Consider the following 23,762-nt stretch of genomic DNA (forward strand, 5'->3'; position numbering starts at 1 on the left):
ATTTCAGTCAACGAGCACTACATCGACGTCATTTTGCAAAGGGAATCGATTGCGCGCAGTCCGAATACGCTGCGAGCAATGGATTAAATTTAAAGCACCAAGAAACGAAAAAGCTATTTTGATTTTCCTATCATATCATCTTTCAGAGTTCTTCTAGTACGGATAGTCATTTAATCCACGGAGAACACACAAATTTTAATTATTACGGATAACACTCTTGCTCAAATGGACCTTACACACTTTTCAATCATCTGTCAATTTAGATCAACTGATGCGATGGATTGAAATTTTTCATAGATATACCAAGAACATTGTGAAATCATTCGATGAAGAAAAAAAAGTCTGGAATCATTCTTTTATCCTAAAAAATTTGTGAAAAAAATTTTTTAATAAATTAAATTGTTTTAAAAATATTTTGTGCAACATAAAATAAACAACAAAAATTACTAAACGAAACACGAATTTTTTTCAATTTTCAACAATTTTGGTCAAAATTTAATTTGCATATTCTCAAGATGTGTTACAGTTGAAAAAAATTGTTCTTTAGCGTACTTTTAAAAAAAAGTATATTCATCTTGCAAACTAATGGAGGTGAATTTCAGAGGAAAAGAAAATGTATTCGTTGAAGAAAGTATCAAAATATGTATTTTTTTACATATGCGTGGATATTTTATTTTCATTGAAGTGTGATGAATCTTCACTAATTGATGTATCTTTGACACAGTCGTTGCATAAGTAAGCGCGATGATCATCACACATTGGTCCTAAGCAAAATGGACATTGTAGTTTAGTTTTTTTGGTTTTCACATAAGGGCAAAACACACACTTTGCTTTTCAAAATAACTGGTGGTTCACGTTCTAGGACAGCATTACACAAGCATCTGTGCTTCATCTGTTCGAGCATACTCGCAAACAGTGCTTGCAAGTACACAAAATCCCTAAATTAACAGGCGCTTAATCAAGCATTACTCTGTTGCGCGAACAAATCAATGTTTCGTATACACCATCACGATCAAATTAACCCTACGACTTCTTTGAACCATTCAAACCATGCCAAACGTGTACTGCTTATTCATGTGCCTACTACAATGTACAGGGGAAGAATCTTAACGTACATTTAGGACCCAAAGTTACCGCTAAACGGCCGCAGGCCCACCAATTTAAAGATATTCCTGACCAAAATCGATATAGGGGTCAAATTGACCCTCCGTGTTTTCCAAGGGTTACACCAATTCTAAGACAAACAGTTTTTGGCAACAAAATTACAGAAATGTGAAAGTTAGCTATTCGCGCTGCGAACGCCGAATTCAAAGTTACAGACGAAAATCGAAAAATCCTTCGTTTTTCTTTGTATGACATCAGTTGTTGGTTTTGCAATGTTCTTGACATCTTTTTCATTCCTGAAGGTTCAAGTAGCGGTAAAAGGCTCACTCAAACCAATACCCAGACAAGAAAAACCTGGAACCCCAAAAATCACAAATATGCTAATGCTATCTCCTTGCAACTTCTGTGAAAATTTCAAGACCGAAAAACCCTACAATGAATTGTTGTGTACGCTACGCTAGCGCAATTGTGCAAGGAAAAATGATTTCGAATAGTTTTACTCTACTACAATCGATGATTCTGAAGTTATAGAAAATAAGAGAAATCATGTCGTATTTCTAAATTGGGTGGTTCGATTTGGCTCTACTTATGTCGTTTGAGTTTGTAGTGTCCTCTGGCATCTAATAATCTGTCTCATCGCAATGAATTTTTTGGCCCAAACAAATAGCATGGTTTCGTAGAAACTGGATATGCAACATTACTTCGAAAACACTGAATTGTTTGTAGTGAGATTACTTCCGTTTTTTCCTGGCTTGATTTGGATTTTTTCTCATCCAGTGCTTTATATCTGTTCCGGATCTTATACCGAGGATAGCAGATTTTGAGTTAATATCACGCATTACAAACGGTGAGTAGCCAGCTACGTAATCATCGTTTAGAGGATCATTTCTTGTTCGTGCTAATCTAGACGGCCGCTGATCAGGCCTGGGCTGATCTTCAAATAAAATTGGATTATTGGCGTGTTTTCCGCCCTGTGGTGTAGGTAGCGAGAACTGGAACATAATAAAGTTTAGTAATTAGTACAGATATAGAGGTAAATAAAAATGCTGCAATGATCAATGAGAATTCTTACAGCTTTAGCATGGAAGATGTTAACTTTACCTTTTTCCCCCTTGCCGTAAGTGGTCTTTTGTGATTAATATGGATCTGTTGTTTGCCGTTTTCATCTAGTGAGACCGCGACTTTTTTTAAAGTCTTATTTCCACAGTTGGGACAGAACTCTTTGGTCATGATGCTAGTAGTCTTGAAACACGTGTAACACCTTAGTATGAATGTTCTTAGCTGCTTAATTACTCTCCCATCCAAGCTAACGACTTGGAGGCCAATTTGTTTCAAAACATTCTGCATAGCGAAATCGGTTGTAAGGCAGGCAACTTTAGCTGGTTTTTCTTCTTGAATATCTGCATCCATATCTTTCTTGACTTTCACAATGTTCCCTGGAAAATTATTATTCTGAATGTATTCACAGACATATTCAATCAACCTATGTTATCATTAGTCAAAAACAATTCAACGGTTTTTTCAAAACCTACGAGGTGTAATCCAACCCTCATCGTTGTCATCTTCACTTTCACTCTCTTCAATTTCTTGGTCCTCATCAGTAAACTCTTCACAATTTTCAGCTGGAAGAATATCGTCAACGTCTTTGCCATTATCCAATTCCAAATCTTCTGGATTGCATTTCAAAGCAGAAAATTTATCAGGTAAACTATCTTTCTCTATGTTTTCTAAGTCGGAGGTTGCTGTCTCATAATCAGAAATTGATGAGTATTCTGACAAATCGTCCGATTCAGAGGTAGAATCTGCGCTTCCATTTTTCAGCAAGATTACCGTGTTCAAATTATTATGCAAATCTAGTTCTTTTGTGTCTTCGTTTTGGTTAAAAGTGCAGTGTTCCACAGTTTCTTTTTCAGTACCTTGTTTCTAAATGAGATAAAAAAGCATTGGTACAACATGAAACCAAAAGTTTCGCCAATTGAAAGTGCTTGTTGTAAGTTAATTTTATTTATTCCCTGTATTGCTTACATCATTGTCAGGTAAAAAAAATCCAGCCACATTATGCGAGTAATTATCTGGGAGATTGATGCTGATATCGGGCTTTACAGGTGTTATAGGTACATCCTTCAAGTGTTGAGTTCCAACTTTTTCTTTCTCAAGCTGATAAGTTAAGGCAATCACCTTAATATCAGTTGCCGAAAGACTGCGGTAGTCTCCAGTCTTTTTAGAAAATTCGGTAACTATGGGACATACGTACGAATAATAGTGATATGACTGACAAAGCCACAACTGAATGATGTAAATAATGCCAAGTGTAAACAAGAAGGCCATATCTATTTGCACACTATTGTATTTTTTGCAAAATAACAGGTATTGGCACGATTGTTTCTACATACATACATCATATGTGTATTGTAGTTGCAGATAGTAGTGAAATATGATGATTCATATAGGACTTGATTACAAAATGCTCTAGCCATATCATTTGGCATGTTTGGAGTATCGCATATAGACATGGAAAGAGCTATAGATAGAGACATGGAAAGACACGGAGGCGTGAAAAAAGCCACGTGAAGAAATAATGAATACAAGTAGGCTGATTGTTTATTTCTCTCACCAAAATGAATGTTCTCTGGAAAGACATCTTTAATAATCAAGTCGTAAGGTAAAACAACGAGTCTTCTGAGCTGCCGCTTGTTGGTTATTTCATTAACAACATCTTGAGGAGTTATAACGTTGGCAGCGATATCCTGTTACGAAAAATTGGGAGATGAGTTTTTATCATGATATGAGAATTTTGAGCTGAAAAGTGATACGATATCAAGTAATCATAATCTTATCGGTTTAAGTTATGATAAAAAAAGAAGAGTACGAGAAAACGCATTACTAATTAGGTAACGAAGATGGCATAACCTAATTCGAGCTAGTGCAATGTAATTGAGTGTACGCAGGTGAGTGGACAACTGTACTTTATTTATTATTTATCATACCTGTATAGCTGCGTTTCTAATAAATGCACTAGTATCGACAATCAGATACTCCACTTTTGCGTCAGCCTTCATTTTTCCCAGTTTCCAATGGGAGCTTTACATGTGGCCACGCTACACGGAAAATATCACACTTCCATTAGGATATTGGGTCTTTAAATGCTTAAAACGTCTGAAACCACGGAGTGGGAACTACGCAGCTCATGTGAGTTGCTTATGTTTTACAATTACGCTAAAAAACGAGGAAATTCTAGACCCCTGTTCCTTTTGAATACACTCTGTAATAATGAAAAAAAATAAACCGCACAAATCATGACGTTACCAAATTTACGTATCCGTATAAAAATTATTAATCCATTCCCGATTTGTTAAACAATTTATTTATCTCAATTTCGTACTACTCACTTTTAGATCTGACGGACAGCAAGATGGCTGACGTCAGATAGTGAAATATCATGATAACGAATCCTCCGAGTGTTTTTCAACTCAGTTTTTGTGTCTTATAATCGACGATACCGAGCGAGCGATGTTTCAAGACTGCACGCGCCTCAGAAATTTGTTCAATACTATATAGGTTTGTATCCTTATAGTTGAAACGTCAAAACCTATCTGCAATGTATGATGAATCAACCATTCGCGAAACGTCAAGATTAATGTCCCGTATATTACTCATAATTTTCGTTTCATTTTTCTGTACCTCATTTCCTAGTCTAATGTAATACTCCCATTGTTACCAAATAGTCAGTTTACATTTCTTAATTTGTTGCTTGTAAAATAGTATTCCATTTACAGTTCGTTATATTGATTCCTCAACAATTCACACCTTTGTTTTTTATGAATTTTATTTTTGTTAATTATCTTCTCACATGATCAATCAATTGATAGCGACAACATTTACAAATTTTGCTGATCTGTTACGTACTTCATTCTTTCCTCTACGCAACTTAATTTCTATCTGCACCTAATTTATTAAATGAATTGTAATCGTCTTTGTTTTTTTGTTCTATAGTCTTACTGCGCAAACCTCAATCTGTATTCTATTGGCTACAAATATTTAAAGTTCTCTCACTTTGCCAACTAACAAACGATCTAAGCAATTTTTGACCAATTTTTTAGTCAGCAAATAATAAGACAGGAAAAGAAAGTATTCTTCTAACATATAGTTTAGTCAGTTTTGCTGAGTAACAGCTGGATCCGTGATAAGCTGAATTATAAGCTTTCTGAATCACGAAAATAGAAATATTTACAGATTGATCATTTATATTTACCTTACACCAGAGAATCTGATTCACAGAAAATATTCCTAGATCCCTTGAACCTATTGTTTTCAATGATTTTAAGTAAATTCTACACATTATACTAAATGTTCTTTTTTATTTTTCAGTTATACAATACTCTGAAAGCTGAGTTTTAATATGAATGGTATTTCAAGATTATTTTGGTGAATCACATCTAAAGGCAAACCATGTCACAGTGCGAAGTGGAAGCTGCAACTCCAGGGTTTCATCAGCTTAGCATCACTAGTAAATGATAATAGTTTTTTAAATTTTGCATCCACTATGATCAAGTTCTACCTCATCTACTTATCTTAAAAACATGTTGATTTCCAAGATATATTAATTTTCATTTCAGTTGAAGCAGCCGTATTGCGCAATTCGTCATTTCTGAAACCTAATCCTTACGTTGAACTCTCAGTTGATGACAAGAGTCCTCGCAAAACTGAGATTGCAAAATCCACATATCAGCCAAAATGGGTGGAAAAGTTTACCATTCTTGTAACACCTTACTCCCAGCTGCATTTTAGACTCTTGGATCACAGCACCTTTCGTAGGGATGCATTGATTGGTGAAAAGAGAATTAATTTGTTTCAAGTTTTGTCCTACTACAATGGAAAATTGGATAATGTTGAATTAACTTTGGATTTAATGAGCGAAAATAAACACGATGCTTATGGTCCACTATCAAAGGTTGGAGAGTTGGTAACATTATTTGACGGACTAAAAATTGATATGAACGAAGTCATACCCTCTAATTCCTGCGAACAAGTTCGCCACAATCAAGTTACAAGCGGTGCCCTGACGCCACTTGGTAAGGCCTTAAATCTCAGAGATATTTTTTCGCATTAGCTGAAATGTTGATCGAACATTTTTTATTTCTAGGTTCTTCAAACAGTGACTCTGGGAACAATCGAAGTATTCTAAATGGTGGTGTGAGAGCTCGCATGCGATTACACGGATCAGAGAATGCAGCACCTTCCGTCATGCAGCCAGTTATGCATCGAAGTTCAACCAACATTCTTCACAATCCTAGTCACACTGCAAGTCAACCCAGTAATAATACCAACAATGCTCAAATTGTTGGCCTTACCTCTCCTATGGCTAATGGAGTTGGTAATCATTTGGCTACTGAAAGTAGCAGTGGATCAACAGGGCCCCCACTGGGTCAACCAGCATCTGCTGGACCATCTGGAGTACCCGGGGAGACTGAAAATGGTAATCAGCCTGAAGAACCTTTGCCTGCTGGTTGGGAAATGAGATATGACGTCTATGGCAGAAGGTAAATTATGGATTGTCATTTAATTAAAAAGGTTCGTTTGTTTCTGGCGATTTTACAACCATTCTTGTACAGAATATCTGAATCATTGAGTATCTAAAGAGAAATATACTGCTATAAATTTGAAGATTGACGAACTATTTCAGTTTTTTTAGTTTTTTATCGTTCCAGGTATTATGTAGATCACAACACTCGCAGTACATCCTGGGAAAGGCCACAGCCACTCCCACCAGGCTGGGAAGTACGAAGGGATCCTCGAGGGAGAATTTATTATGTAGATCACAATACAAGAAGTACTACTTGGCAACGCCCCAACACAGAGAGGCTACAGCATTTCCAGCACTGGCAGGGAGAACGGCAACATGTTGTCCAACAAGGAAATCAAAGATTCCTCTACCCTCAGGTGATCACCAACTGAAAAAATTGGAGAAAATTTCGTCATTGAAGATGAATTTTTTTTCAGAACAACCAAAAATCTTTTTATTCTTATCTTCTGCACATTTTTTTAAAGGCTCATGGTGGACAAGCAGCAGTGGCTGGTCTTTCAACGGCAGTCGTTGAAGAAGATGATGCTCTAGGGCCCCTGCCAGCTGGTTGGGAGAGACGCAAACAGCCCGAAGGCAGAGTTTACTATGTGAATCATAAAAATCGAACAACTCAATGGGAGGATCCAAGAACGCAAGGACAAGAAACAGGAATGGACGAACCACCCTTACCTGATGGATGGGAGATTAGATTAACTGAAGATGGAGTCCGGTATTTTGTGGACCATAATTCGAGAACTACAACATTCCAAGATCCAAGACCAGGAGCGCCGAAAGGGTATGTGAAAGTTTTGAGAATTTCGGTTTAATCGTAAATTGAGTCTAAATTACTCCAAGTACCATAATACATATTTTGGTCACCTTCTTTACAGGCCGAAGGGTGTCTATGGGGTTCCAAAGGCATATGAGCGATCTTTTCGCTGGAAATTATCACAATTCAGATATTTATGCCACAGTAATGCTCTTCCTAGTCATATAAAGATCAGCGTTACCCGACAAACTTTGTTCGAAGATTCTTATCACCAAATCATGAGACTGCCGGCTTATGAGCTCAGACGACGATTGTACATTATATTCAAGGGTGAAGAGGGCTTAGACTATGGCGGAGTATCAAGGTAAAAAATTATGGTTAATCAATTTTCAACCAATTTAAATATTATTCCATGTTTAATGATTGGATCTTTTTCCTCATAACAGGGAATGGTTTTTCTTACTGAGTCATGAGGTATTGAATCCAATGTATTGTCTCTTTGAGTATGCAAACAAAAGCAACTACAGTTTACAAATAAATCCGGCATCGTACGTGAATCCAGACCACCTACAGTATTTCAAATTCATCGGCAGGTTCATTGCAATGGTATGTTAGGATTATTAATATATTTTGAATTACGAGAACAAGTAATCAAGATCTTTAATCAATTTTCCCCATTTTTTGCATTACCAGGCTCTTTACCATGGACGTTTTATCTACAGTGGATTCACAATGCCTTTTTACAAACGAATGTTGAATAAGAAATTGATCATGAAGGATATTGAGTCTATAGATCCGGAATTTTACAATTCACTTGTATGGATAAAAGATAATAACATAGATGATTGCGGTCTCGAATTGTATTACAGCGTCGATTTCGAGATTCTTGGTCAAGTCATACATCATGAACTTAAAGATGGTGGTGATAAAATTCGAGTTGTTGAAGAAAATAAGGAAGAGTATATGAGGTAAAGTTATCGCATTACACCTTTTGCTACACACATACATGTAAAGAAATAATAAAATATAAGAATAATAAATAATAATAAAAATAAAATGCTCGCATTTCCAGACTGATGACAGAATGGCGAATGACGAGAGGTATCGAGGAACAAACTAAAGCTTTCCTCGAAGGATTTAATGAGGTTGTGCCTCTAGAATGGCTAAAATATTTCGATGAGCGAGAACTCGAGCTCATGCTCTGTGGCATGCAAGAAATAGATGTCGATGACTGGCAACGCAACGCTATTTACAGGCACTACACGCGCAGCAGTAAACAAGTACTATGGTTTTGGCAGGTACTTTGAAACGATAAATTATTAAGGAAACTGAAATTACCTCAATTTTTACGATTATTGTAAATTAAATCTTTTCAGTTTGTACGGACAACTGACAGCGAAAAACGAGCTAGACTGCTACAGTTCGTCACAGGAACATGTCGTGTACCAGTTGGTGGATTTGCCGAATTGATGGGTATGTTGTGAAAAATGTTTTAATCAGCTGAATGAATGTAAAATAGCAACACTGCAGTGTTATCGAATCCTTGAAATTGATAGAGAACATTATTCATTTCAGGGAGCAATGGACCACAAAGATTTTGCATAGAAAAGGTGGGTAAAGATACTTGGTTACCGAGGTCACATACGTGTTTCAACAGGCTGGATCTTCCGCCCTATAAAAGTTATGATCAAATGGTGGAGAAGCTGAACTATGCGATCGAAGAAACAGAGGGCTTTGGTCAGGAATGACCAGTTGCAGTTGCTTTAAAACGAGAACTGGTAAATCAGTTTTTAATTTTTAATCTATCATGTTTGAAATTTCTAAGATCTTCTGAAAAATGTTCAAATAGTGAATTTATTATGTGCTAAGCGTCTTACTTTTTTTTTCATATTTTCAGAATGAAGTCAAACTGCACCAGAGTGTAATGCACTTTTAAGAACCAAACTTTAATGTTGTATAAATATTTCATCATATTAATAGTTAATTATATACATCAGAAACTCTATAGTCCTTATGCAAGGTGAGTGGAATTGAACAACTCTTCTATTTTACTGTGCCTTTGATGGTGCTGAAAGGTCTGGATAGAAATATTTTTTCTTGCACGTATAATTATCGTATTTTTTATACTAAAATACATATGCATACAAAATCATGGGATTAATTCTTACATAATAGTCCGAGGACTGTAAGAATTTCTGCATCTTTACCACATAAGATATTTTTGAAAAATTATTTCTTGTTATTTGCTCAAAATCATGTTATTTCAAATCTTTTCAACTTATACTCTTTACCTTTTACTTTTAATCTGCCCTAGATTAGAGAAACTGTGATTCTAGAGACTGGTCTAAACTTTTCTACAATCGTTGCATTTTGACTATAGATCATTTGGAAATAAAATACATAGCTGTGGTAGCCAAAATTTGGCGCGATTTGTCTCAAGTTAGAGTACTTGGGAGACATTGCCAAATGCTGAGGGATTGTGATTGGTTCATGTAGAAATTGTCAAAAATCGAGAAAAATAACAAAATTTCAAATACAATTGGTGTGATTGTTCTGATCTTCAAAAAGAAAGTAAAAAGGACCTCAAAATAAAAGTAGTATAATTTCTTCATAACCCTACTCAGAATTGCATTCCAATGAATCAGTAAGGCATAAGAATTTTCGATAAACTAAAAATTATATATCTTCGGTAATTGAAAGGTAATAAAATATGAGAACGCTAGTGAAATTCAGTATTTGACGCTTTCTATATCTCACCAATCCAAAGTATAGATTCCTCGTGATGATAATAAATATTGTACATAATTGAACTACACACAATAATTTGTGGCATATATTAAAGCCGTTGACAAGCAATGCTTTTAAAGAAATAGTTATCTACTGTATAAAAAGATTTTAATTCATATAAAAGAACCACGTTACTTTAAGAACAAAATAGCAAAAACGAACCTACAAACTATTTCAACACTGATGGCAACAAATAGTTGATGATTTGCTTGACTGTTGAGTTGCAAACAGGCAGATAGAAATTGAACATAAATTCGTCGCTTGTTCACGATAATATGGTATATATTATATATATATATAGATATATATGATTATATTTAAAAAATAATAATAATAATATTACATCAAATTAAATGGAATAAAGCACCTATATGGATTTATTTTTTGATTCACTTACTTGTTTTTGTGAAATTTCTGAACCTAATCAATAATCGATTTAGATGATTGATTATACCTATTTACAAAGTGATCAAAATTTATCTTGTAATATAATTTAACAAGTAAATTCACTTTTCAATTACAATATAGTGTATTTTTGTTAGATGTATATTAATATGTATATGTCGTACGAGTTTCGTTGTATGTCAAAAACAGTATTTATGGGAGTACTGAGGTGCCTAAACTTTATGTATGAAAAGATATTGCACATGTGCAATCGCTTATTATATTATAATTTTCGTACAATACATTTTTTAATCTGTCGATACTAACGATGTTGCATGATTCGAAACGTATGAAACACTGCTAATATTTATCCCTAAGTAACATTAAATAATTTTCATTAAAAATCATTACAATAACAAGTTACAATTATCACAGAGTTGCCACTTTACCTGATTAATAAAAGAATTACGTTTTATTATTTCAATTTCATAAGCAGTGTCTTCACATCGTTTGATCGGTAGTTGTATAAACTCTCAACCATGTAATTAAATTTTTAAGTATACATAAAAGTATTTAATCATCAGATTGATGAACATTTTAATACGTTCTATTGCAAATGTTCGGTGAAGTGGATATCTCCAGGCCATTCAAGGTGACATCGAGTCTTGCGCTCATCGTAGTAAGTGACACCCACTGTACATGACTGCGGTCTACTTCACCATATATTCTCAGTATAAAAAGTTTTATTTATAAATGGCCAAATACTAATTATTCCATTCTCGTACGAGTATATTTTTGAGATTAGAATGAGTTATTTTTACTGAGAAGAAATGTGGTTCGGTTATACACAGAATAGCCCAATGGATTTATTAGATTGTATATAATTATGTAAGGTGTACAGATTATAAAGCAGTGAATAAATTTGTAGCTGAAACACAAAAGTTTTTTTCTCAAGTAATTCAACCTTCCACAGTGTAATTGTATAAGTTGAGATAAGTCAACTTTATTTACACTACATAATCGATACTATTAAGATTGATAACATTTTTACATCACTTTCATCCTAAACATTATATTAGAAGTCTATAATCTACAATTTAGGACCAAAAAACTTATGCCATGGAAAGCTGCTTAAAGGACTCTGCTGCTGTCTCTGATCATCCATAACACCTATGAATGTCTGCTCAGGATTAGCTAAAATTTTTACAAACAAAAAAAAAACAGGTACCAAGCTTGTTACTCTTAATTATATGCAATGTTCAAAACTTTGTGCGACATTTTGCGTAAAAGTAAATTAAATGTTGAAATAATTGTTTGAAATGTTGGTTTGAAGCACGTATTCATTCAGGCTAAAATATTGCCCGTGATCAAGTTTTGCCGTTTGAAAGTTCAAAGTTTAGAGCAATATCAAATCTGTGCATCATTTCAGATTTCAACCAAAATCACAAACTCAATAAGTCTGTAAATCAGGTATGTAGAAGATAGTGGGCTGTAGTTTGGCAGAACTTACTTTCTTCAAATTTTCAGTAAGTAAAATAATTAGCTATGAAAATTAAAAATTCAAATTATTGTCTGATTGAACATGAAACAGCCCATTTTGAAAAAGAAAGAAATATAGTACGTATTTATACAATTTAATTAAAGTTCTAAACAAGAGACGCTTCTATTTGAATTTACAATTGCACAATAAAATTATTACAGTACTTACGTTCCATTGGATTGATGGGATTCACATACTTAGTTTCAGTTTTCTCCCCATTTTTCTCTTTTTTTACAACGACGGTATGTGATTTATCGCCAATCTGACGTGTGACAGTAGTTTCCTCATTTCCTACAGAGTCTCTGACCGTACGATATTGTTCAATAGATCCATCTGGCTTGCGAATAATTTTTGTAGAAATGGATTGTCCGAATGAATGGAAAGAAAATGGATGCTGCTGAGATGTATTAGTATCAGAATTATTTCTTTGTAAGGATGAAAGATCTTTCCAGGCTTGAGACAACTCTTCACTAGTAATCCTGTATTAAAAATGGATAATAAATATGTAACCAAGTGAAAAAGTTTGCACTTCCTTTGCACTAACACAAGTATCTCATTTAGCTTCTTGTCATGGCATATTCAAAAAATAATGTACATTGTTGTAATAAATCCACAACTTACTTTCCATCCAAATTAACATCCAATTTTTCTTCGACAGGTGCGTGAAAATTCTTAGACTCAAGACTTTCGTAACCTGGTTTTAAAACTTCATCCCGTAAGTTTCCTTGTTTTGGTGGTTCAATAAGCATCGAATCCCGAAAATGGCCCTGAGCTGTAAAATGACAAGATCAATGAACAAAATCTGATGTATTATTTTTTATTCACTACTATGACTGACTTAGGACTAATAAATACTATCTGGTACATACCTTTGTCGCCGAACGGTAACATAATACCATCTTGACTAAATCCAAAGAAATTTTTCAACATGTCATCTATTTGGCGTTCAAAGTACTGAGTGATTTCAAAAGGATTGCTGTGAATGTTGAAGTGTCCGGAGCCAAAGATTTGCTGTCCACGTTGCCTGTGATGAAATGATTAAATAAAAGTAAATTAACTCTACTTATTTAGATTTGTGAAAAGATCAATGATCTTGGAAGCAAGCAAATTGCATAAAAAAGTGAATTGCTGGTAGCTCTCCAATACTATTGCTGTTCCAAAGCCAAAATATTTTTATGCAGATGGAATAATTATTGCATGTACCTGAAATCGTCGTTGTCATCATCATCATCCTCATCTGTCTGCCAGATTGGATTCCTAAACTCATGTCCGTGTTGCCAATGGTCTTCAAATCTGTAAATTGAACCGAATTACATCTAATTTCGATTTAACTAAATCTTCACGAAATATTAAGTGATAGCGGTTTTAGGTTTTGTTACATAATGGGACGATTGATAAGGAGTAATAGAGTGCATATTAAATTTTCAAAAAGAAATTGAAAGGCTTATAGCTTGTATTGAATAATAGGGATACTTCTTTTAAAATAAAATAGAATACACAAAGCCACGGCTTAGTATTTTGGCGGTCACGCAATATCCCTTACGGCTGGGAATGTTAAGTGTTGGTATTATATTCACCCGTATTGCGAGTGGTTGTTTTGTTGATTTTTTCGTCCTCCGAAGTTGAAAAGGTCTCGTAAATAATTATAAAATGACATTTTTCACCACTCTAAACTGGTTTAACGAACCGCAGCAAACTGTCGTCTCAACAACAATTGCGTCATGCTTTTTAAAGTTTTCCGAATTGCATCAATGCAATCTACCGGGAGTTTAGACTTAGTAATCAGCTGAGTTCATGCGGACTATTATCACGTCCCGACATCGCGTATCCGCATAATTCTAACGTGAATATGATCTCGCTCTAATAAACTTATGCGCACTTGCTTCTTACTGCAGTTTTCGTTCTAACTTTGCTATGACAACGTCTATATGTATTGACAATGAATCCCAAAATAATACTACGGAAAAGCAATAAGTCGTTTCGGTGACAACTCATTGGTTTGAAGTCGCCATGTTAGATGAGATGAGCTATGATTTGTGAAACACTCGACTCGATTCTAATGGCATGCTGACAGCGAGTTCTGTGTTGCTACACGATTATACGAATTGTCGATTCAAAATCTATTTCAACCCACGGCAGGTTTAATTTGGTATATATAGCTAGAATAAATCTGATTCTCAAGGTTTGCTGCTAAAAAAACACATCGAGAGACTTCATGCGGATCAGCACAAGTAAAGTACAACCGCAATATTATTAACAGCTGAATATATCTTCTTCTGATGATGATTCCGTAGAATACTTAACTGCTTTTTTCACGACAAACTTATTACTATTTTGCAGATTCACTAATGTTTGCTGACATTAGTACACCAAAATGATGAGACTTCGGACTTTTGATAGCTAATCTTCGCCGATTCAATGCACACGGAGCACCCTGAAGAGAACAAAATAAGATGAATAACATTTCTGGACAATTTCGAAAGATGACATGGGATCCAATCCTGATAATATCACAAATAATAGCCGTTCAAGCAGTGATATACGTTTGCCTTGGAGTGTGGATATGGATTGTTGCCTCACTTCTTGGATCGACCAAATCATTGGATTATGCTTTTCAGTATAGCGAACTCCATGTTCGTGATCTGGGTGGTAAAATGGTCATCACTATGTTCTTGTTCAATGCCTTAATTGGAGCTTTGGTCTTGTGGTGGATTGTACAAAGGACTAAACAATGTATGGATTTTGCGTGCACCGCTCATCTGATTCACTTACTCTGTTGTTGGAGTTACAATTACAGTTTTCCAACAAGTTTCAGCTGGTGGTGCCTGAACATCGTTTCTGTTACCGTAATGTGCATATTTGGAGAATTCTTGTGCATGAGAACTGAACTTCAAGCAATCCCTCTTGGAATGAATACCCAAAAAACAGCTTTGTAAATATTTGCTTGAATTATAAAATCATATTAATCAATCTAATTTATTATTAAAAATAAAAAACGCCAGAGAAAACCAATGAAACCTAATAAATTTTGTTAACAAACTTTTGAAAGAAAAAACCAGAGTATCATTTTTTATTACCAATGTTAAAGTAACATTAGCCCATAATCTTGTAGTTAACACAGGGAGTGATAGTAGAAGGAAATTAAGGAATTCAGTAACAGATTGAAGTGACGAAGTGGTCGACTAGTGTAAGGAAAAAAATGTTACATTATAATTTATATTATACACATATGGTTGTACAGAGTAGCGATGAGATAGATACAACTAATTCAATACATTCTGCCAATTTCTTGACACACTATAAGTTTTTGTTACCGAACCTACAATCTAGTGAGCATCTTCTTTGTAGAATCTAAGTCCGCAGTACCCACAGGAATGATTCCCAGGTTTGTCCTGTAATTGGTAGAGATTGCTGAATTCTTTGTCTTTACAGCGGTATTAATTTATGTGTATGTCTAGGACATAAGTTATTTGTCTGAGGTGATTCAAGATTATTTATAAAGTTATAATCTACCAAGTTAATGTAGACTTTAGGGTGTCCAGTGGGTCCACCTCCACCGTCACAGGCAACAACTCTCTTCGTTGTTGGAGTTGGCGGAACGTCATCGATTAAATTAATAGCCCAGTTTGGATTCACTTGTTTTGGTTTATCCACAAATCTCACCAATCGATAATCCTTCGCGTCCCATTTCTGAAGTCATAATAAACCAAATTAAATAACTTCAATTGATAGCAGACATAAAGATTTTAAATTTCATGGAATACGAATCAAGGTTTACGTCAACGCACCCAATTAAAAGTGCGGTAACAGTTCATTAAACAGAGAAAACCAAAGAAGATGAACATAACCTCACATTTACGTAACAGGATAAGTCGTAATTATTATTCACCTGGCCAGTATGCGTTTCTTTTTCGACGGGCTCCCAAGAAGCTTTGTTACGTATTCCGGTTGTGAAAGCCGGGACGTTTATTTTGCAAACTTTCGTTTGATTCCCAAGCAGACAGACAACTTTCTTGCACGCCATATTCACAACTACTGATCGGCTAATCTGTCTGAAGTTGCAGTGAGATAACAGCTGACTCACGGCTCTCGCTGCGCGACAGTTTCATAAACCTGTTCAAATGAGTACTCACCGTAGTATCTCAACGTGTTTCCCCGACCCGTGCACAAGTATCACAAGTGTTCAAGATACGAGAAAAGTATACCAATTATACGTTTCTTAATCCCTAATTTTTTGCTCTATTGAAAATAAAAATAGCAAGTTAAGCGATGAAGATAGTCGATTATTTCACAGATCGTTGTGATGTTCTCTCCGTATATTTTGCAAGTCTCATGCATGATGTTGATCAACTCAAAGTACTACAGCAATCAAACCATAACAGTTTTTTATAGAAATGATTATTATAATCCAATGGTGTAGTTAGATTCAAATACATAGATACGTATATGATGAATATCTCCGTGACATGCTACAATTAAAACATAACATTTCTTTACAAGTTAGAAAACCTGTATAACCTAGGGTAATTTCATAGTACAAACACTTATTAAATAAATATTTATTTGGTTCTTGGTTTGTTTTGGGGTTTGTTGCCACCTTGATTACCACCTCGACCTAAAGGCGCAGGGCCTCTTCCCCCACGTCCTCCGAAAGTGCCTGAAAGAACATAAGCATAAACTATGAAATCTCAAAATTCCTTTAATTGCTTCATTTAATGTGATTTTGACTATCGAATACCTCTGCCACCACCTCCACCTCCACCTCCGCCTCCGCCTCGACCGCCTCGTTGATTTTGACCGCCACGTCCTTTCATTTCACCTCGTCCCCTCGATTTCATTTGAACGTCTTCTTTAACCATGTCTATAACTTCATCTGGAATTCTAAGATACTTAATGGTACTACCACGAATGTAGCATTCTGGCATCCTCCAAAATTTGTCACCATCCTGTATTGACAATTTGTTATGATGATTAGCAATGATAGTATAGAATAAACTCAATAATTTACAGCAATTTTTATAAACACATTGCAATGAAAGTAGACTTTCCAAGGATGGTTAAACTGGAATGGAACTTTCAGCCTTACAGTACTGCACACATTATTTAACGAGTTTTTGGACGAGGTTACATTCAATGCTGTGCCCGTAGTAAATGTAAGCAAGCTAATTGAACGCCAACTGAGATTACCCTGGATGTGCAGATGACTTCTCTGAGATTAATGTTCATCCAATTATCACAGCTAACCAAGTGTCCATTGTATGTTTCCCCATTTTTGAGTTCGACGAGCTGAAATAAAAAATACCAAACTACAATTGGCAATAAGTAATGAAACGACTAGAATTTTGAGGTTAAGATTTACCATAGGATGATTTTGTGCTGTTCTCAACAATGAAAGCGGTAGCTGGAAAATGAAAGAACATTATTATTTGAATTTATTAAACCATCTACTGATCATAATTTTAGCATGATCAAACTTTACCATTTTTAAAACCTTCCCGCACGATTTGTTACGTGTGAAGTTTTAAACACTTTCAATTTCGACTAATGAAGTAATAAGTCAACATCACAATTCACAGCTGATATCGACCATATCGACTACATCGCCTATCGACTAGCGAGCTTCGATGCAAAAGTTTTTTACACTGTTTTTTTTACCGTCATATAATGCATATAAATTACCAAATGCGACTCGCGAGAGAAAGAAGTTAGGCTTAATGAAATCGATGCCAGAGTGCAGCACTCTTCAGATTACTGCACGGAGGGAATATGCTGAGGATTTAAAACTAACTAATTTTGATTCATATGAGAGGTAATTACAAAACATGAAATGAAAAGCTAATTTATTAAAAATGAAGAATTTACGTCTTCACACTGACTTGGCTCACGGATGACCATTTCAAAAATCTTGATTCTTGGCGCTGCCGACGGCTGACCATATTTTCGTTCAAACTTAGCCAACTTCTCTAAACTCCCGCGTTGGTGGTGCGAGCGCCACACGAACGCTACATTACTAGGCAGAGGATGCAGAAAATGCTTCTCTTCCGTATATTTTTCGGACACTCCTATGAAGCAATATGAAAGCTCGACTCACCGGCGAGATTTGAACGATGTTACTCCACTTTTTTTTAACTGAATTCTGACCCACCCAATCTCAGAATATGATTTGACTCATACGAATTCCAACATTACTCATACAGTTGGCTGAAGAATTTTGCATAGGGCCCGTAGAGAAATTACAACGAATAGCTTTATTTTGATACTATACGATTGGCGATTTATTGAGTAATATATATTTCTGTGTCAACATATATACATATACATATGTACATATACACGCGAAAAAACACACTGAGTCCTTAAACTATAAGTGTACATACAATACGTAAAGTTTGTATATACTTCGCTTATATACTCCAAGTAAGACTATTCAGTGTAATTTCATTGTTACTTAACAATATTGACTGCTTGGGTTGGTAACTATTCTATATTATACGTGTATTCGCAAGATCTTATCATACGTAATGTTTATATAGAGGTATAGATTATATTGTATGTAAATGTGTGTGTGTATATGTATGTATATTTTATATATATATTTAAAAGTTTGTTTCTACGAGCAGGGTGTTTATAATCCATCAACAAATGTGTATTACATACGAATATAGGTATATGTATACATGAATAATGAATTAGATCAACCGCGTACCTGCACGAGTAGGACTGTAAAATGTGTCAAGATTGGTCCGGAAAGTTTATGGGGAGGTGATCCTTCAGCTTCATCTTGGTTATCGCTATACTTCTAATGGAAATTAATATATAATCGATGACAACGGACTGGACTTACATCGGACTGGACTTACATCGTAGTTCGTATATATCGTGTACACGTGATCAAAGAATTATTAGATAAACGTAATTCTAAGTGCAGTATCGACACACGATTATTGATCTCATCTATACACATATATATACACGCACTTCGGAGAGTCGAAAAAGCTGTACGTGAATTGTTGTTAAATTAATCAGCGGAGACTCAAGTGTTCTTCTCATGTTGCGTAACACTAATAATTATCGTGATATTATTCTGCAATAAAAAAACAACAGGTTGATTAGAAATAATTCGAGACAATTTGATTCCAAGATTTTATATCGTCTGTCTAGTATACAACTGCGATTTTATGGAATAAATTAATACGATATTGTATATAATAAGATAGCTGCAATCGACTTATCAATCCCTGAAGTCAGTCTGATTCGTACTTTATGCGTACTGTTAATTGACAATTTTCAAAAACCTGTTTCCTGTACAAATGCTCTAGCCACGATGCATGTAGTGTCAACGGAGCAGCAACAGAGTTCCTGTCAAGCCCGGAACAAAACAATGCTTTCTAATAACATCTACAAAAGACGAAAATAACAATAAGGCAAAGGAAGATAAAACGACTTTGAAGTAATATTAGTACCATCACGATTGAGTAAATTATATTGGGCTCAGACGTATTCCTTGAAACTCTCTGTTGATTACGGGTGAAATCGAAGTTAGGGATTGATTACCACATCCACCCATTATATTCCTCTTTTTTGTTAGGGGCCGTACTTAAATTACGTAACAATTTGAGAGGCAGAGGGAGTCAAACCAGTTTATGACGTAATTTATCTAAATAGAAATAAAAGTTTGGTGATTGCAAAAATTTTGTAAAAAAATTTGGCAAGCCAGAGTTCGTCTATGGCAAATCTGTTAATATCCTGACAGTAGCGCTTCTTGGCATAAGACAAGTCAACTCAATATAGGAGTTTGCGTGAAGATGACCAGAAATTTTCAAGGATCAAAAAATTTCGTACAATATAGGAGGCAGGGGGAGTTTAATATTTTGTTATGGTCTGTTGTGTGAGGGGGGTTGAGGTAAAAAAGCAAACTTAAATGCGTTATGTAATTTCAGTACAGCCCGTTAAAGTAACAGCCTGAACGTTAATGAGATCCATAATTATCTAGAACTAGTCAATTTTGATTAGGTATTCACTGTGATAAGTTTCCCAGAAAACCGATAAACCGTTTTGCTACACACCAAAGAATTAATAACTGCCCAATGAAAATGCGAAATGTAACTGATAATTTTAACGTTGGTTGTTTCGCGAAAAAAAATCTTCAACTCGGGATACAATTTATTATTAAAATGATCATCCATGTACTGAAGGTGAAGAATAAAAATTACGAATTAAAATAATGAGTTAAGATCCCTCGATTAGCATTTGTACTCGATCATAATGTATTTTCTCAATTTCTTTCAAATTAAATAAAAATAAGTATTGAGTCTCGTTTGAAATGCCTATCATGTAGTATGTAATATGTATATTATAACAATGAAAGCGGTAGTGTTTACAATAGTTATTGTGAATATCACAAAATACGTTAATTTACTAAATATTTATCAACTATTTATGTATATATGTATATATATATTATATGTGTATATATGTATATGTATGTAACAATAATCTTATCGGTACTCTCGCGTTGTATACAGTTATAATATACTATTTATACGTTTCGTCATCGACTTTATCATCATCATCAAAAGAATAAGCAAAACGCAGAACGATCTACAGACTACAATTTGTGTGTGTGTTTATATATATGCATATTATCATCTAGCAATATAACTAGCAAGCTAGTAGCTAGGCAAAAGGCTATATTCTCTTATGCGAGATCGCTTGATAATTGGCGACCCAATAGCTCTACCTTTATTATTTAGACAACGTCGATTTAATTCAACAATATACCCTACAAAACAGTTGTATCATACATTTTTTCCCTCAATTTATCAACTACAATGACTTATGTATACGGTATCATATTAAATCGCGCGTTTATTACAACACATAATTATGTATACATATAATCATCGTTAATTGTGAGTCCACCACAAAGGCAGAGCATTTAAACATTAGACAAACGGCACGAGAATGAGAAAACTTGAAAAGAACGTAGGGCACGCATGATTCTTTGTCAAATTGATACTCTCGATCGTACAGATTACAGCAAAGTAGTTTTGCACCACTACGGGGTAATTTTTTTTACTTATTAAATCCTTCCTTATATCACGAACAACTAAGCAATGCAACATAGATCGCCTAGCGTGACGTGTTATATAATATAAATATACACATACACACGGGAGTAACTGTGTGTGCGTGCGTGTGTATATGCAGTTTCTTCTTAGACGATGACGAACGACGACCCAAGGCGACGCTACTAGGCTATCCTATTTCGTACGCATTATACACATAATTCTATAGACCCTAGATGCCAGATGTGTTCGACTGTCGATGATATTATTTCATGTTACATCTTATTGGTAGTATTAAACGTGGATACGACGATGTCGTAATATAACATACAAATATGTGGGTATATTGTATGAATATTATATATCTATTCTATCTCTTTCTCTCTCCCTCTCTTTTTTCAAATCCCACTTTCTTTCCCTGTTTCTTACATTCTTTCTGCTGACACTCAATATCTACATTATCTACACATCAATGAACATTTACTAGGCTAGTGTACCGGTGGAACAGTGTGCTCAGACGGATGAAAACACACAAGTTCAGCCTGTAACCAGTTAGATGACATACGTCATGTAACGAAACTGAAAAAGAACTGAACGAATTATACAGGCTGCATTGTTAGAGTGATCAGCTATGTTCATCTCTTGATTATAAGGGCAAGTAATTCACATATTTCTTCTGTTTTCTATCCTCAGTAGCCAAAATTTGTAGTGCAAATATGCCTGTTTTTTAGAATTGGATCGAATTAGAATCAAATATTTTCAATTAATAAAGAGTTAAAATTTGTTTGGCATTATACGAAAAAATGCTATCAGGCATCTCAGCAAATAAACATTAGATATAACCGTCAACGAACCATTACATAACCCCCCTCCCCCCTCCCAATTAATCGTGTTCTTATTATCACATCATAGACAACACATCGCGGGATCAACGATCAGTAATGTAATTACTTAAAATATAGGATATAAAAAAAAAAAAAAAAAACATAAATACACTAGGATTATACAAAGAGAGAAAACGATCGAAGGAAATACTAAAGAAAAAGAGTAATAACAACTAACAACTAATTCGCTACACAACGTAAAGTTTGGTAAATAGCAGCTTGGCGCATCATCTCCCCTGTATCAAATTGTTTGGCCACTTTCTTTATCCTCAGAGTACATCTATTTCCGTTACCCTAATCCTTACCATCAAATTTACACGAAACGGAACAACAACGACGATTACGAGGAGTTTCGTTGGGTCAAACTTATTGTCGTTCAATTGTTTACCAACAAGGTTATTTCTTGCATTCTCTGCCTGTACAGAAGAACACCAGTTATTACATCACATTGCTAGTGCATCAGTTAGCAATGTTTTTAGAGCTCTTCTCCTGGACCCCAGTATCTATCCAGTCCTATGTCCAGTATGGTGCAGATAAGTGTGCAACGGCAAAGGTCGGATAATTCGGACCGCCATTCGCAGTTTCAAGGCAAGAGGGTGATCGGTTCGAGCATATCTTATACGAAAGCCCAGCACTCCAAAGTTTTGACAACAAAGTCCTCGTGCGGTGCGAGGGGTTCATTACCATAGGTACTGCATGATTGTGTCCTACCCTGGTACAAGTCACCATCTAGCCAGAGCCCGAATTTCCCACTATAGATAATCAATTACCACGATTTTAATACATAAATTAGCAACATAAAACGCCAAATGATTTGATTGCATCAGTCGATTTGTTCTTAGTACTTCTTTCGGAAAGTTACCGATCTACCTTACACAACTAGATTGATAACATCGTGAAAGAATGACCACAAGATCTTTTTCGTAAAAATTATGTGATACTAAGCATGAAGTTATCAAATTAAGTATTCTGTACAAGTTTTTATGCCATTACTTTCACAAATCTCATTGTAAAAGTATTGAATATAGTTGATTTTACATTTAAGAGATAATTTTTCGTAGAAATGGTATAAATACTCACTCTCCAGCACCAATAGCAAGACTCTCGTTATTCCCCTTGATAAAGTAGAGGTTGTCACCAGTCCAATTAAATGCCTGAAACTTTGGTGTGAACCGGAACAGCAGAGATTCCCCAGTTCCATAGAAGTGATCACTTACGTGTAGAGAACAGGACGTCAATGCTCCAAATACCTGAAAGATGGAAGAAAATTGACATTTTCAATGGTGCTGCAAACACACAAGCAAATCATGAGATGGGAGAAATTTGTGAATCCTCTTACGTTGCCACCTGTGTCCTCGATCACCAACAGTATAGGACTCTCAAGCTTATTCATTTTACGGTACATGCTGTTCAGACTGAAGCCGTGAAGGCTGGTACTGAATACAAGCTTCCATTGGTAGCCCTCAGCCCTAGCTGGTAAATGACGACATAGGTGTTCTCTGTGCTCATCGCTCAGTATTTCTGTGGTCCCAACTAGGTCTGGTACAATCACATCTGCATCAATGGATCCAACACTGGTTGCGTACAAGGCTCGTCTGAGCTCCTCGCTCTTGGACAGCGCCTGAGAATCACATAGGATCAAGTTAAATTCAAGGTAATAGAT

General features: G+C 35.2%; 7 protein-coding genes across 20 annotated transcripts in view; 2 read left to right on the plus strand and 5 right to left on the minus strand.

Moving 5' to 3' along the window:
- Positions 1-618: 618 nt before the first annotated feature.
- LOC107220751 (RNA-binding protein NOB1) lies at positions 619-4,615 on the minus strand. The gene is made up of 7 exons (XM_015659468.2): positions 4,494-4,615; positions 4,092-4,202; positions 3,719-3,851; positions 3,130-3,341; positions 2,637-3,027; positions 2,206-2,540; positions 619-2,096 (listed from the first exon to the last, which is right to left on the minus strand). The coding sequence occupies exons 2-7, from the start codon at positions 4,161-4,163 to the stop codon at positions 1,836-1,838; spliced, it is 1,404 nt and encodes a 467-aa protein (XP_015514954.1). The 5' UTR covers positions 4,164-4,202; positions 4,494-4,615; the 3' UTR covers positions 619-1,835.
- On the plus strand, positions 4,524-11,703 carry LOC107220750 (E3 ubiquitin-protein ligase Su(dx)). Its single transcript, XM_015659467.2, has 13 exons — positions 4,524-4,662; positions 5,473-5,611; positions 5,721-6,176; positions 6,248-6,644; positions 6,813-7,044; positions 7,153-7,463; positions 7,558-7,800; positions 7,883-8,042; positions 8,130-8,404; positions 8,509-8,734; positions 8,813-8,909; positions 9,012-9,214; positions 9,334-11,703. Exons 2-12 carry the CDS (start codon positions 5,554-5,556, stop codon positions 9,182-9,184), a joined length of 2,628 nt encoding a protein of 875 aa, XP_015514953.1. The 5' UTR covers positions 4,524-4,662; positions 5,473-5,553; the 3' UTR covers positions 9,185-9,214; positions 9,334-11,703.
- LOC107220754 lies at positions 9,669-13,945 on the minus strand. Its single transcript, XM_015659474.2, has 6 exons — positions 13,725-13,945; positions 13,351-13,440; positions 13,017-13,171; positions 12,769-12,919; positions 12,316-12,626; positions 9,669-11,801 (listed from the first exon to the last, which is right to left on the minus strand). The coding sequence occupies exons 1-6, from the start codon at positions 13,802-13,804 to the stop codon at positions 11,698-11,700; spliced, it is 891 nt and encodes a 296-aa protein (XP_015514960.2). The 5' UTR covers positions 13,805-13,945; the 3' UTR covers positions 9,669-11,697.
- A 25-nt stretch (positions 13,946-13,970) lies between these two features.
- Positions 13,971-15,136, plus strand: LOC107220755 (protein SYS1 homolog). Of its 2 annotated transcripts, none has more exons than XM_015659476.2 (2): positions 13,971-14,383; positions 14,488-15,136. In XM_015659476.2, exon 2 carries the CDS (start codon positions 14,601-14,603, stop codon positions 15,081-15,083), a length of 483 nt encoding a protein of 160 aa, XP_015514962.1. In that variant the 5' UTR covers positions 13,971-14,383; positions 14,488-14,600; the 3' UTR covers positions 15,084-15,136. The 2 variants fall into 2 exon arrangements, with proteins under 2 accessions (XP_015514962.1, XP_015514961.1); XM_015659475.2 differs by having other exon boundaries at positions 13,973-14,378.
- Positions 15,137-15,335: 199 nt separating this feature from the next.
- On the minus strand, positions 15,336-16,217 carry LOC107220758 (NADH dehydrogenase [ubiquinone] iron-sulfur protein 6, mitochondrial). Its single transcript, XM_015659480.2, has 3 exons — positions 16,037-16,217; positions 15,661-15,837; positions 15,336-15,539 (listed from the first exon to the last, which is right to left on the minus strand). The coding sequence occupies exons 1-3, from the start codon at positions 16,169-16,171 to the stop codon at positions 15,474-15,476; spliced, it is 378 nt and encodes a 125-aa protein (XP_015514966.1). The 5' UTR covers positions 16,172-16,217; the 3' UTR covers positions 15,336-15,473.
- A 231-nt stretch (positions 16,218-16,448) lies between these two features.
- On the minus strand, positions 16,449-17,828 carry LOC107220757 (U6 snRNA-associated Sm-like protein LSm4). The gene is made up of 5 exons (XM_015659479.2): positions 17,627-17,828; positions 17,507-17,548; positions 17,335-17,433; positions 16,886-17,093; positions 16,449-16,804 (listed from the first exon to the last, which is right to left on the minus strand). Exons 1-5 carry the CDS (start codon positions 17,627-17,629, stop codon positions 16,707-16,709), a joined length of 450 nt encoding a protein of 149 aa, XP_015514965.1. The 5' UTR covers positions 17,630-17,828; the 3' UTR covers positions 16,449-16,706.
- A 1,448-nt stretch (positions 17,829-19,276) lies between these two features.
- Positions 19,277-23,762, minus strand: part of LOC107220748 (TLD domain-containing protein 2) — a 78,163-nt gene continuing 73,677 nt past the window's right edge. For all 13 annotated transcript variants that reach the window (XM_046730541.1, XM_046730539.1, XM_046730540.1 and 10 more), the window contains 3 exons: positions 23,439-23,720; positions 23,180-23,349; positions 19,277-22,851 (listed from right to left, as the gene is read on the minus strand). In XM_046730541.1, coding sequence (XP_046586497.1) covers positions 22,716-22,851; positions 23,180-23,349; positions 23,439-23,720 — 588 coding nt within the window. In that variant the 3' untranslated portion in view covers positions 19,277-22,715. The remainder of the gene's footprint in view (positions 22,852-23,179; positions 23,350-23,438; positions 23,721-23,762) is intronic.

This window comes from Neodiprion lecontei, chromosome 2, assembly GCF_021901455.1.
Source record: "Neodiprion lecontei isolate iyNeoLeco1 chromosome 2, iyNeoLeco1.1, whole genome shotgun sequence".
NCBI classification, from domain to species: Eukaryota; Metazoa; Arthropoda; class Insecta; order Hymenoptera; family Diprionidae; genus Neodiprion; species Neodiprion lecontei.